At 41.4% G+C, this 13,269-nt stretch overlaps 1 protein-coding gene across 2 annotated transcripts in view; it reads right to left on the bottom strand.

Annotated features, from left to right (window-relative positions):
- Positions 1-3,843: 3,843 nt before the first annotated feature.
- TMOD2 (tropomodulin 2) overlaps positions 3,844-13,269 on the bottom strand; it is a 67,874-nt gene continuing 58,448 nt past the window's right edge. For both annotated transcript variants that reach the window (XM_032343731.1, XM_032343732.1), the window contains 3 exons: positions 12,049-12,192; positions 6,182-6,326; positions 3,844-4,733 (listed from right to left, as the gene is read on the bottom strand). In XM_032343731.1, coding sequence (XP_032199622.1) covers positions 4,699-4,733; positions 6,182-6,326; positions 12,049-12,192 — 324 coding nt within the window. In that variant the 3' untranslated portion in view covers positions 3,844-4,698. The remainder of the gene's footprint in view (positions 4,734-6,181; positions 6,327-12,048; positions 12,193-13,269) is intronic.

Below are 13,269 nucleotides of genomic sequence, written 5' to 3'. Positions count from 1 at the left end.
GTTCTCTGCTCATTAAAATGAAAACCGCTATTATTGCATCATTAGTGGAAGAGAGGAAGGAAGCTTCAGGATCACGATTTAAAATCTGACACTAGAAACATTTCCAACTCAGTAGAGGGAAAATACCACAGAATGTAGTATTTGTAACTTACTGCCCCCTGCCCACTTCCACCGATGCTATCAAAACTTGAACTAAAAAGATGGTATCCACTTTGCAAAAAGGCACTCTACCCCCAAGACCCAGAAATACATCTCAAATTGTATTAATCCAGAATTCTTACACTTTCTCAGTCTGCTTTACACTGCCTGGGAGAGGGCTAAGTACATCATTATCTCTGAAAAAAGGAAGTATCTACATACTCTTATGTAAGTTTAAATGCCTCTCCCACATTGAAAGCATGCTGAACCTTCACACTGGTTTCAAGTTTGAGTGTCTGAAATGTTCTCATGGTAGTTTTTCAGAGCACACTGGTTTCCCTCATGCTGGTGCCCTGCCAGGGGCCACCTTTCTGTCTGGAAGAGAAGCAGTTGTTTTTTTGGTCTGCTGTACCAAGCTTCCCTTAGGGAAATTGTTCTGAGGAGTATAGGCATTGGGATGTTTTCTGAGTTTTTAAATGGAGATGGGCTTTTATCGTAAGATGAACTGGTGTTCTAAGATGGGTGAGCTGCGCGTGCCCCTCCAGGCTAGCGATTCTCTAACTTAGGCTCACAGCAGCTCCAAGAGGATAAGGGAAGAGGGACTGGGAGATAGCATCTCCCATCAATGCGGCGTCCAGCTTTAGCCAAATACCACTTACAGTATTTGGTGATCTTTATGTACAAAATATTTATTTACAACCTACCCTACCACGATGGAAGGAAGGAGCGTAATAATCACGTTGATGAAAATGAATGTGTTTGTACTTACACACTTTAGGCATATGAAGAGTTTGGTGCTGGAACAATAAAATGATTTCCAGGCTTCTAATAATTATTCCCTAAGAGTTATCTTCTATACATGCTGTGAAATTTGGTGCTTGGTGACCTAAGCTGCCAACTCCAGGTGGTGATCTGCATTGAACCTGGGCCTGCAGCAGGGCTAAAAAGGACAAGGGCAATGGAGCTGGGGAGAGCACATCTCCCTTCAATCAGTGGTCCAGATGTAGCCACATACCTCATTAGATAATTAGGTATTTGGCCACACACACACACACACACTCACGCACACACACACATTTATTTACATTATGCCCTTCCAGAGGAAAGGAAAGGATGTAATTGTGTTAATGAGGATAAAATAGCTTCTATTACATGCTTCGGGAAGATGGGGAGTTGTAGTGCTGGACTAATTATACGATCTCTAGACTTCCAAAATTCTCTCCTAAAGAGTTGTCCTCCACATATGCTCGGATGGGTGCCAGTGATAGGAGCCTGCATATCCTAATGAATGATCTGACACTAGCATGGGCCTGTATAAGCCCCAAAGGGGAAGAGAGGTGGTCTGGGGAGAGACTGTCTCCCTTCAATCAGTTGTCCAGATGTTGCCAAATATCTCAAAACACAGTATTTGGCAAAAATGCATACATATAGAAATATTTTATATACCTTATGCACCACCATGATGGATGGTAATGGGGTAATCATGTGTAGGATTATGAAAAAGCTTCTACTTACACACTTTGGGCAAATGGGAGAAATGAAGTCCTGGGCTAATTCAATGATTTACAGGGTCCCCAAAATGTAAGTTTATCTTCCAATATTTAATATGTGAATACTTACGGAAATGTCACCTTTCAAGCTACTTTAAAAACACAATCAATGAAAAGATAAACTGATTAGTAATAAATATTTGATTTTATAAACTCTATTACCTGTGACCCAACTATTTCACTAGCTAAAAACAGGGCTAAGTTTTGCTAATAGCCCACTATTTTGCTTTAATACTATCAACAACCACAGCATGGTCACCATCAAATTCTGACTTTTTTTTTCTTGCTTTCTGCCAGAGTTTGTCAGGAACTGCTTTAGCCCCAGTCCTGAGGGCTGCAGGGAACACTCTGTAGGACACAGGGCTTTGTAGAGGTGAAGGCAAGAAAGAGAATGAAAGAGAAAAGAAAGGAAAAAGTCTTCCTTGAAGGGCATGTCAGGGACTTGGCACTTAATGTATCTGCAACAAATCTAAAGGGACAGGAGAAACACACTTAAGAGAAAGGTACTTCCCTATAGTAACATGGTAACCAAAACGTGTACACAAAAAAGGAACTGTGTATATTCTACCCTGTGGTGTGCTGATGAATATTTATCAACCAGCAACCTAGGGGGGCAAACATCTGATTTGTAACATTTGCTAATTTTCATAGTAAAAGTACTCCCATCATGGCCAAGTTCGAACAACCAACAAGAAGCCCTAAACTTCTGAGTTGGGAAGAGATTCACAACAGCACATCATTAGACAATATTTCTGTCACACAGACACAATATAGATCTGAAGAATCTCAAGAGTAAAGAAAACTAAAAGATAGTTTTGAGTATTACTTTTGTTTTAAAAATAAACAAACTAATTTCAAGTGCATGCTATTTAATTTTTAATAATGGCTGTATTTAATGAGTTTGCAAAAATTCTTGAAAATTTAATACTTGAGGGGTGCCTGGGTGGCTCATTGTTAGGCGTCTGCCTTTGGCTCGGGTCATGGTCCTAGGGTCTTGGGGTTGAGCCCTGCCTGGGGCTCCCTGCTCCCTGGCTGGAGGCCTGCTTCTCCCTCTCCCACTCCCCCTACGTGTGTTCCCTCTCTCACTGTGTCTCTGTCAAACAGGTGAATAAAATCTTTAAAAAAAGAAAGAAAGAAAATTTAATACTTGGTAAGCCTGTATGAGTTGGCTCCAACATACCACACCTATATGAGTAATACGGAAGGAAAAATCAAATTGAAAACCACCAAAAGGTATTTACTATGTCTTTTATAGAGACAGATACAGTCAAAAGCTAATTAAAGGATTTGAGGATTCAAAATCTATCAACATCTGCTGATATCTCTGCTCAATATCTCTGCTCATTATTCCCTCAAAAAAATGTAAAATATTGTCAAGAAAATGAGATGTCTCAAAGGATTTTAGAGATGTGAGTTCTTACAAATCAAGTAAAACAGCCAATGTCATGAAGGCTCTCCCTCCTAGCCAGATTCCCTACGTTTTACAAGCTAACTGGAATAATACACTCGTTGTTTTCTCATTAGCTTGTCTTACTACTATCGAGCAACTCAGGAATGCTCAGTCACCGAACACATTTGGACTTGGGCCCATCTTCTTCTGAGTCAGCACTCTCTTTAGCTCCAGGTAGAGGGAGGTCGCCTTCACAAGGCTCAGGATTTCAGACAAAAGGGAAAAGAGAAAGAGTTGGAAGGAAGCCCGGGAGAAGAGAGCAGAAGGGCAAGAGGGCGAGGTGCCCGAGGCAGGGTCCGAGTGCCACCAATGACAGCCTCAGGCACCGTCTGCCATCAGAGGCCTGGGAGCTTGAGCCAAAGGCTGAAGTCCCGAGTTTCCTTAGTTGAGCATCATACTGTTGCAATGCTAGATGAGAAGCTACTGCACACAACCACACAATCATCTCAGCTGTACATTCACAGTCTTCGTCCTTGAGATGTCAAACATCTGGAGAAGCGATCATTCCCATTTTAACCCCTGATGTCTGCAAACGTCTGGATAGAGCATGCCGTATGGATAAATGTCTGTATACATAACGGGAACACTCACATTTCATTCTGTGATCTCGTCACACTAAAGGTAAAGCAAGAAATGCTTTTAAATTAGCCAAAATGACTCAGTCATATGTATCAGACGATTCTGACTAAGGTGCAATTATTTTTTTTTTATTGAGGAATGTACTGTTTTAAAAGCCGCCCTGTTTCTAAAATTTAAAAATTTCCCATCACGTCTGGAAAAGTTTAAAACAGCTTTGTAAAAAGTTATCTATTAGAGTAATGTTAAAGATCGAATTTGTGTTGAATGATCAATAGAAGTAGGTGTGCTGATTAATTTTGCTGCCTGTAAGTCTGCCTTAAAGACCGTTCATGGGTTACTATTTCAGACTTATTTGCTGATGTTGTATTAAAAGTATTATAATGCTGCCTTGCTTTCAGGAAGATGATTCCACTGATCTTCAAACAGTGGCATGTGCATTTAGTGATTTTTCTGGAACTAGGGGAGAATTTGTGCCAAGCTGGTCACATTTTCTCATCCAGTGAAAGATTGGCAATACTAACTTCTTATGTGGTCAGAAGAGTACTTCTGATGTATTTAGCCTAACTCAAAGCTATGCATGTAAACAGAGATAGGCCTCTATCGTAATCACAGTTACAAATACACGTATATACTAAACTCCTTTCAGTGATTTAAAAAAAAAAAATTCACATAAGAAAGCCAGACAACCCAATATGAAAGTGGTGAAGTAATTTTCAATTGCTGTTACCCACTAGGGTCTGCTGAGGTCCACTGGTGCGAGTGGCCAGAGGTGCCCGTGAGCAAATGAGACAACTGTATATATTAAAAAATCCAAGATAAATAAGTAGTGCTAAAAAAGAACAGCAATTACATGATTAGCTGGGTGGTGAACGGAAATGCACAACCTTGGGTAAAATGGTCCTGACGGGGAAGGAGATGAGTTTTTGCTTGCTTCTTTTTCAATGGCCACCATGGTACAACTCTGCCTTCTCTTGTAGAAGTTTACCTTCGGTCTCCTTCAACTCGCTTTTTACGAACTAGGTGAGAAATAAAGACAGGAAAAAGAAAAGGTAAATTGAAGGAATGGTCCTTAGATGGCAGGCAAACTCAGAAATCAGGGTTCCCCAATGGCCCATTCCCAGTTTCTGCAACCCATGTCCCCCTTTCATCTCTCCACCTGCAGGCCTATCTGGTGGGTCAGAAGAGGGTTACTGTAACCTTCCTCAATTTCGCAGAAAAGGTGCCCTGGCTGCGGTCCTGCTCTAACTCTCCACTTTAAATAGTCTAGCCTGCAGAAAATGAGACAAAAGCTATTGTCCACCACCGCCACTCCTGGGCTCATGATCGTTTTTCCATTTACTTCCAGCCTCTTCTTTTGCCTGTTTCTTTTTGGTCCCCATGTTGTTCAGCTGTGGACTCCCTGCCATTCTCCTAGTTGTCTTCTGACTGCTGTCTCTATCCTTCCCCAAAGCCCTGTTTGCGGGGCTGCCCCCTTCGCCTCATCCTCCACATCCCCACGGGAAGAACTGCCATATGCCTGGCCAGCCTCTAGAGGCCACACAACCTACCTCGCCTGGGGCTCAGCATCTTGGGTGAGGATGCCTGGGCAGGGAGATGTGCATTTATCTTTACCTGCCCCTTCTGGTTCCAGCTCCTGGTTTCTGTCTGGTCTACAACCCAAATCCTCCCTGTGGCCAGAACACTTCTTGGTAGAACACTGTGCCCAGTTCTCTCGTTCAAGGTCTAACATCTGTCCCTGAACCTCAAACTGTGGACAGAGTTCTGCTATTGGCTGGCTGCTTGCCAAGTGACTGTCTACTCCTGAATGTCCTTTTGCCATGCTGCTTCAGGTGACTGAGCTGTGCCCAGAACAAGCCTTCCCAGTCTGTCCCAGTCTTCTGTGCTGCGGTTGACCAGGATATGCCCCCTCTCATCCTAACAGAAGAAATGTCAAGGATCCTCAGCAAAGAGTAAGGAGCAGGAAAAATTAATGAGGGGCTACCTGAAAAAGCTACTTCTAAGTTTAACCTTTATAACATAGCTCCACTAGTTTATTTCACGTGGACATCACCAAAGTATCAGACATAACTGTATTTAAACCCAAGTGCAAGAGCAGAGTCAGGGGTCAAACATAATTGAACTGGGAATCTCCATGTCACTGTATCCATCGTCTGGTGCAGATAACAACATAGGGTAAATAGGTGTAAGAAAGGAGAACCAAATACATAAAGAAAACCAACCAACAATCAAAGGCTGTCTGGAAAAAAAAAGAACAAACAGTTCTTCTTGAGAGAATGTTACAATAAAACGGAAACACTGTGAAATTGATGAGAATTCCTATGATAATGTAACAATGTGCCTTTGATCCAGGGCTAACACGAAAGGCCAGTGGAATGAGATCTGTGAGATACCGTATCTGCAGTGGAGAAATCAACCGTCATCCTGCTCTTCTAATTGCTAACAGCACACATTAGGGCTGCATTACCTAGGTCATTATTCTTTGTGATGGCGGCTGCCACCCTCGTTCGAGGCCCTTGCTTGGTAAACTGATATCCAAACTTGAGGATCCTTGAATTCTCCTCAAGCATCTGGGCAATTTCCATCTCCACAGCCGTTCCCAACTGCTGCCTCTGGTCACAGGTGTGGAACAGACACAGGACGATCAGGAAGAAAGAGGAAACAGTTACTTGCATGGGAGAGATGCGTAGCTACTTGCTGGACAAAAAGGGAAAGGGTCAAAAGTCTCACATGGAAAGGAATAAAGTCACTGGAGATATTTTCTCCCATACAGTCACTTGAGACCTGCTCCTTGTCTGGAAGCAAAATCCAACAGACAGCCAAATCTGCTGGAATGCTGAACTGAAAAGACTAAGCAAATTATTTATGAAGGAAAAAAATGATTCCACATGTAAAATTAAAGCAAAACTAAATATTCTGTGTTTCCAATTTACCCCAGTTTCTACAGTTTAAACAAAGGTTTTTGTTTGTTTGTTTGTTTGTTTTTAAACAAAGGGTGTTTTTAAGTAGTTGAAACTGTCTTACAGCAATCAATCCAATTACTAAAATTTCTATTCTGGAATCCATTTCCAAAAATAATTAAAGGTCATCAACCAGCTGGCCATTCTTTCTCACCAGCGTCTCAGTGGGAGTTCCCAAAGAAACTTCATTGTGGTTTGAACCATAGCCACTGGAATTAACAAACACTGAAGGGGTTATTGGGCTGTAGATAAATCCCCAAGTTTTTTAAGTTGGTGAAAAGAGGTTTCTTGGTTGGTTTGGGTTTTTTTTTTTTTGGGAAGTTGAGATATAGAAGAAAAAAATAATTAGAATTAAAAAGAAAACCCAGGGGCATACAAATAAAGGAATTTAAAATCAAAATTTAACAAAAATTAAAATTCAAAAAAATTTCCATAACATATTTATTAAAAATTTTTAAATTAAAAAATATAGGCTAACTTAGAAAAAGCATACAAGAAGTGTATAAAATACAAAAGCTCCCTTCCCCCAGTATTTCCACTCCCCATAGAGAAAGCCAGTTTGGCATGTAGTATGTAGTTTTTAAAGGCATTTTCTATGCATTCATATATCTGCCTAATATGTACATGTATGCTTTTTCATATAAATGGATTATATGAGCATTTTGTTCTGAAACATATTTTTATTTTTCCATTTCTACTTGCCATTTCTACTATTCCAAACAATGCTGCAGTGAATTTCCCTTGCACATGTAGTATATCCTAGGACATTTCTGCAAGTGTGCCTGTAAGGCAAATTAGGGCTGGGCCCAAGAGTAAAATGTTTCAAATTTTGATACTCACTTACCCTCAAAAGTATGACAGTTTTTTACTCCTACTTACAGTGTTTCAGATTTACTATTTTCCGTATGCTGGTCAACACAGGATATTATCAATCTTTTCCCCCTCTGTCAATCTAACAGGTGAAGATTTATATTTCACTTGTATTTATTTAATTGCCTTAATTTGCATTTCTCAAATTATGAATAAAAACAATTACTTTTCTTATGCATCTGTATTTCTCTTTTTGAAAATACCAATCTTGGGCTCCTGGTGGCTTAGTGGACTAAGCTTCTGCCTTTGGCTCAGGTCATGATCTCAGGGTCCTGGGATCGAGTCCCGTATGGGGCTCTCTGCTCAGTGGGGAGCCTGCTTCCCCCTCTCTCTCTGCCTGCCTCTCTGCCTACTTGTAATCTCCATCTGTCAAATAAATAAATAAATAAGAAAATACCAATCTCTGTCATTTGTGTATTTTTTTTTATCAGCCTGTGGTTCCTTTTTTCTTGTTATTAATTTGTAAGTTTCTTATATATTAGGAAATTACCCTTCTGTCAAATGTGTTGTTAAGTTTGTCTTTTGACTTTCTTTTTGATTCTTTTTTCATTTCATATGGCTAAATTTGTATCAATCTCCTAGATTTTATATCATGTTTAGGCTCTTCTGATCTCTTCTATCAGAAAACCTTCTGATTTCTTCCATTTTATGATTCCATATATTTTCATATTTAAATCTTCATTTCATCTGGAATGAATTTAAGTGTAAGAGTCAAGATACAGCCCTAGCTTAATCTTGTTTCAAAATACTAATGAAATTGTCCCACTATCTTCTAGTTTATCCTTTGCTCACAGGAACTTTGCTACAAAATTCTCAGGTGTACTTGGATGTGTTTCTGGAATCCATTGTTCTGCCAAGTCTATTTCTGTGCCAGGATCCTGCAGTTTAAAATTTTTTTTTTAAGATTTTATTTACTTATTTGACAGACAGAGATCACAAGTAGGCAGAGAGAGAGGAGGAAGCAGGCTCCCTGCTGAGCAGAGAGCCCGATGCAGGGCTCCATCCCAGGACCCTGGGATCAAGACCTGAGCCGAAGGCAGAGGCTTTAACCCACTGAGCCACCCAGGCACCCCAGGATCCTGCAGTTTTGGTTGTTTGTTATATTTTTATTATATTTTAAAATATACCTTTTAAATTTGGAAAATTTAAGTATTTAGTAGATGAAAGAGAAAAGTTTAGGGAAAAACTTTTGTGTTCTAGGTGAGTCCAAAGGTTTAATTCTTTGCTCCTTTTCTTTCTTTTCACCCAGCAACCTGTCAAACCAGTCTCTCCCCCAAGAAATTAACAAAATGTGGTATTTCCAGTCAGACAATAACAACTCTGGGTATCCAGTTTAGAGCTTAGCATTCCAGGCTAATAGGAGGGAGAGGCAGCAAAAAAGGGATCCTGACCTCACAGTTCCATGAACAACTTTAGCTCACAACACGCTTTAGAATAGTGGGCTGTGCTAAGGATTGAGACCTGAGCTACAGTTGGGGCCCCCTTAGCTATGCCCTATGCCCCTGAATTGAGCCAAGTAGTGCTATCCAAGGGCAGAAGGAGCTCATGCTGGATGTGGCTGATGGGGAGGGATGACATAAAAGTCCCTTTACAATTCTCACACCTTCAGAGTCTTGTGCTTGGGTAACATGCAGGATGGGTTTGCTGCTGGCTATATAAGGGATGTAGGAGCTGCAGAAAAGCATACTGGGGAGGGGCTGAGAAATGGAGGGGAGAAAGTAATGTAACATAGGGCATCTTTCTTTCTCAGCCTGAGTCTTTTTATTTGAGGTCTTTTGTGTTATATAAACCCAGGTCAACAAATGGAGGTCATATTTTCTTATAATTTGTTTGTTTCCTCTTTATAAGTCACTAAATACAAAGGAGAAAGGGAAATAAAAGTTTAAGCATACATTTCTTCTGTTTTTTTTTTCAAATGACCTTTTTTGTTTACTCAAATTTATTTAGCAGTTACCCATCTGTTTCATTAATATGCGTCACTGATTGTTCCTCTCACATGGGGCATCTGATTAAATCATTACCTATTTACCTGGATCATAGCCACGGCAGCCTGCCCCAGTGACGGGTTCTCAGTAGGCCATCATTTCGGTGCAGCTGCCCACTCCAAAGGATGCTAAATTGGTCTGAGCTGCTGAGACCAAACGGTCCTACAGATTATTTTATTTCAAACCCTTCATTATACAGATGAGAAAACTGAGGTCTACTTCTAATAGCCTATGAGTCAATAAACAAAATTTGGATGGAAATCAAGTTCTGACTCTGAATTTCCTCTTTCTTGGAATAAAGCAAAGAACTTTTCCAGTTTCTCTAGAAAGTCTCAATCCTCTTACTTATCACAAATGCAAAGAAGCTATTTCAGAAGCATATTGGGGAATAAAGTGGAAAAATGACATGCTTCCATCCCAGAGAACTGAAGAAGGGTGATAAGGTTGATGTAAGGAGATTTAAGACAGCAAATTCAAGCTTTGTATTTCAGGATCTTCTTCACATGCATTATGAAAAGCTGCTCTATTCTCAATGTTTGGGATTCCGTTTCATTCATCAGATGTCAGGTTTCCAGGTTTAGCAAATAAAAATATAGGACACTTAGTTAAAACTGAATTTTGATTAATAATAACAAATAATTTCAATAAATAAAAAGATATATATATATATATATATATATATATATATATTTTAGTATAGTGTGTCCCAAATATTCCATGGTACATACTTATACTAATAATCATTTGTCATTTATCTGAAATTCAAATTTAACTATATATATATTTTTTAAAGATTTTATTTATTTATTTTACAGAGAGAAAGAGATCACAAGTAGGCAGAGAGGCAGGCAGAGAGAGAGGGGGAAGCAGGCTCCTCGCCTAGCAAAGAGCCCAATGTGGGGCTCGATCCCAGGACCCCGAGATCATGACCGGAGCTGAAGGCGGAGGCTTAACCCACTGAGCCACCCAGGCACCCCGAATTTAACTATATTTTAAATGGCCTTCTTAACCAGGTGGTATCTTACAAGAAGTCAGGAACACAGTATCTGGAACATTAGGTCAGATATGGGGTTTCATAATGACCTAAACCAACGTAAGAAGTTAAATACATGTATCCACCTCTGTTGTAGATGTCCTGGAAATAATATGCTAAGAGCTCATTTCACTTCTTTCTAATACTAGTTCATTTGGTAAATATTCCTGAGCTATCACTGCATTTCTCTCAGTTCATATTTCTCTCTGGCTCATTTTCCCACTCTCCCACTCCCTGACAAATCCTCTTCTTAACTGTACTAGCAGCTGGACACACACCAGGATAATGGCTTCGAGCTTCCTGAGGGTGTACGGCTGGGTGTGCATACCCCCTTCACATATCGTCCTTTGGGAACGCTGCTTTGGGGATGCATCCCTTCTGGGGAGGGTGAGAGGAAAGGAGTGCCTGTCTTCTGTATGTTCCCCTGCTCCCCCGGCAGCAAGCCTCTGGAGGAGTGGAGGGGAGGAAGACCTGCACTGCAGCAGCCCACATGTCCTCATTAGCCAAAAAAAGAAAACAAAGGGAAGTAGAGCTATTCATGGGACCTATTCATGGGGGGGGGGGTTTCCAAACTTAAGGAATAAGTCCTGGGTAGACTCCTGGAGCTCTATCAGCTGTTAGACTGGGGAATTTCCAGACATGCAGGGGGCACTCTCAGCAGGCCCTCCCCCCACCACTCCATGGGAGAACTGTTCCATTGCAGGGCCCTTTCTTCCCACTAAACAGTGTCTAGGCCTCTCAGATCACTGAGTCCCATGGCAGACAGTTCCCTGTATGGAAAGGGGCAGGCACAGCATTGTGCTGAGAACTGAGAATTGCCGTCCAACAGCAGCAGCCAGCTGAAGGCTGCAGAGCAAGTAGAAACATGGCAGGCGGATGCTGGGAAAAGGTCTTCGGGATCTGGGAGGATATGGCCGTAGGGACAAGCAGCTTGCTTTGGCTGTTGATGGGAACCTAAGAGACACTGCAACAGAGCTGAGACTGTGACTGCCCTGTGGGTGTGGCCTTCTCCTCTAAGCCAGACCATCTTCTAGAACCTGGATTCCTCCAAAGAGACTCGACGGCCAGTTCTGCTTGTTTTTTCTTGCCCCCCCCCCCCTCCCCAGCTCTGGCAACCTCCAACTGAGAGCAAGGAGTCTGTTTCTGGGCATGGCCAATCTGCCACAGCCCCAGTGAGATGCAACAGCAAGGCTGGAACAGGACTGGCTGAGACTCCTGGTGGGAGGCAAGGGTGGTGATGGCTGTCAACACTTGTGGTCTCCCGTCTCCCCTGGTGTCTGACTAGCCGAGTACTGGGGGAGAGCTGGTCCTTTCTGTCTTACCATATGTCATATTTTGTTACTGACATGCACTTTCACACACACTCCACCGGACCCCACATGTTGTAACTTACAGGAAAGCCAGAACATCAAATTGAGTCACAGAATTTCACTTCGAACTCACTGCCGTGTGGCTCCCCAATTCACATGCACCCTGTGAGTCATACCTGGTTGTCGATCTTGATCTCGGTCAGGGTGTCATTCTCTCTCAATGCCTCCACCAGGGCCAGGATCCCAGTCCCAGTGATGAAATTGGATTCGATGTTGAGGCTTTTCAAGGTCTTATTCACTTTCAGCATATCTGCAAAAGCCTTATTATGCAAAAAGTAACCATTAATGCTTCCAAAAATTGATTTACTGAACTCCCCAGCCCCAAATTAAACACAGAGGTTTTTTATACACTTAAAGAAAAACTTAGTTAAATCAAACTAAGAATAATTCAGTCCAGCAGCCCAGACATATGAATTTTGTATACCTGCAAAGCAAAAACAAAAAACAAAAAATCCTGACATAGGATTACAAAGTGTTGGGATAGCTGAGTGGCTCAGTTGGTTAAGTGGCTGCCTTTGGCTCAGGGTCCTGGGATGGAGTTTCGCATCGGGCTCCTTGCTCAGTGGGGAGCCTGCTTCTCTCTCTGCCTCTGCCTGCCACTCTGCCTCCTTGTGCTCCTTTCTCTCTCTCTCTGACAAATAAATAAATTAATTTAATTTAATTTAAAAAAAGGATTACAAAGTTTTTAACTTTGTTGGGTTAAGAACATTAAGTAAAATCCCACTACCATCTATTATCATTATCAGTTTGTTTTCTGTGTGTGTGTGGGGGGGGGGGTTCTGTTTTTTGCCTTTTTTGTTTTTTGAGAAAAAGACACTTATTATTTATTTTTAAAGATTTTATTTATTTATTTGGCAGAGAGAGAAATCACAAGTAGGCAGAGCAGCAGGCAGAGAGGGGGGAAGCAAGCTCCCCGCCGAGCAGAGAGCCCAATGCAGGGCTCGATCCCAGGACCCTGAGATCATGACTTGAGCCGAAGGCAGCAGCTTAACCCACTGAGCCACCCAGGCACCCTGAGAAAAAGATATTTAAACATTAGAAGAAATGTAGAAAGGACCTGATCTCAGAATTATTTTACTGTTGACTAGAAAACTTTATTGTTGACTAGCATGTGGCACTACTGGTTTAGTCATATTATTTCAGGTCATCTATAAATTAGAATTCCTCAAAAATAACTTTTGGAATATAATTACCACTCAGAACGGCAAATCCACTGGACACTTCTAGTTCAAAACAAGAGATATATACATGCACCTGCCTATTCCCCTTACACCCAAAGTTTGCCACAGGCATGAAGAAAAGATACCATTTTTAAGTGACCGAACTCTCACAGTGCA

Source organism: Mustela erminea, chromosome 5 (genome assembly GCF_009829155.1).
Source record: "Mustela erminea isolate mMusErm1 chromosome 5, mMusErm1.Pri, whole genome shotgun sequence".
NCBI classification, from domain to species: Eukaryota; Metazoa; Chordata; class Mammalia; order Carnivora; family Mustelidae; genus Mustela; species Mustela erminea.
This window is presented reverse-complemented; position numbering and strand designations above follow the sequence as displayed.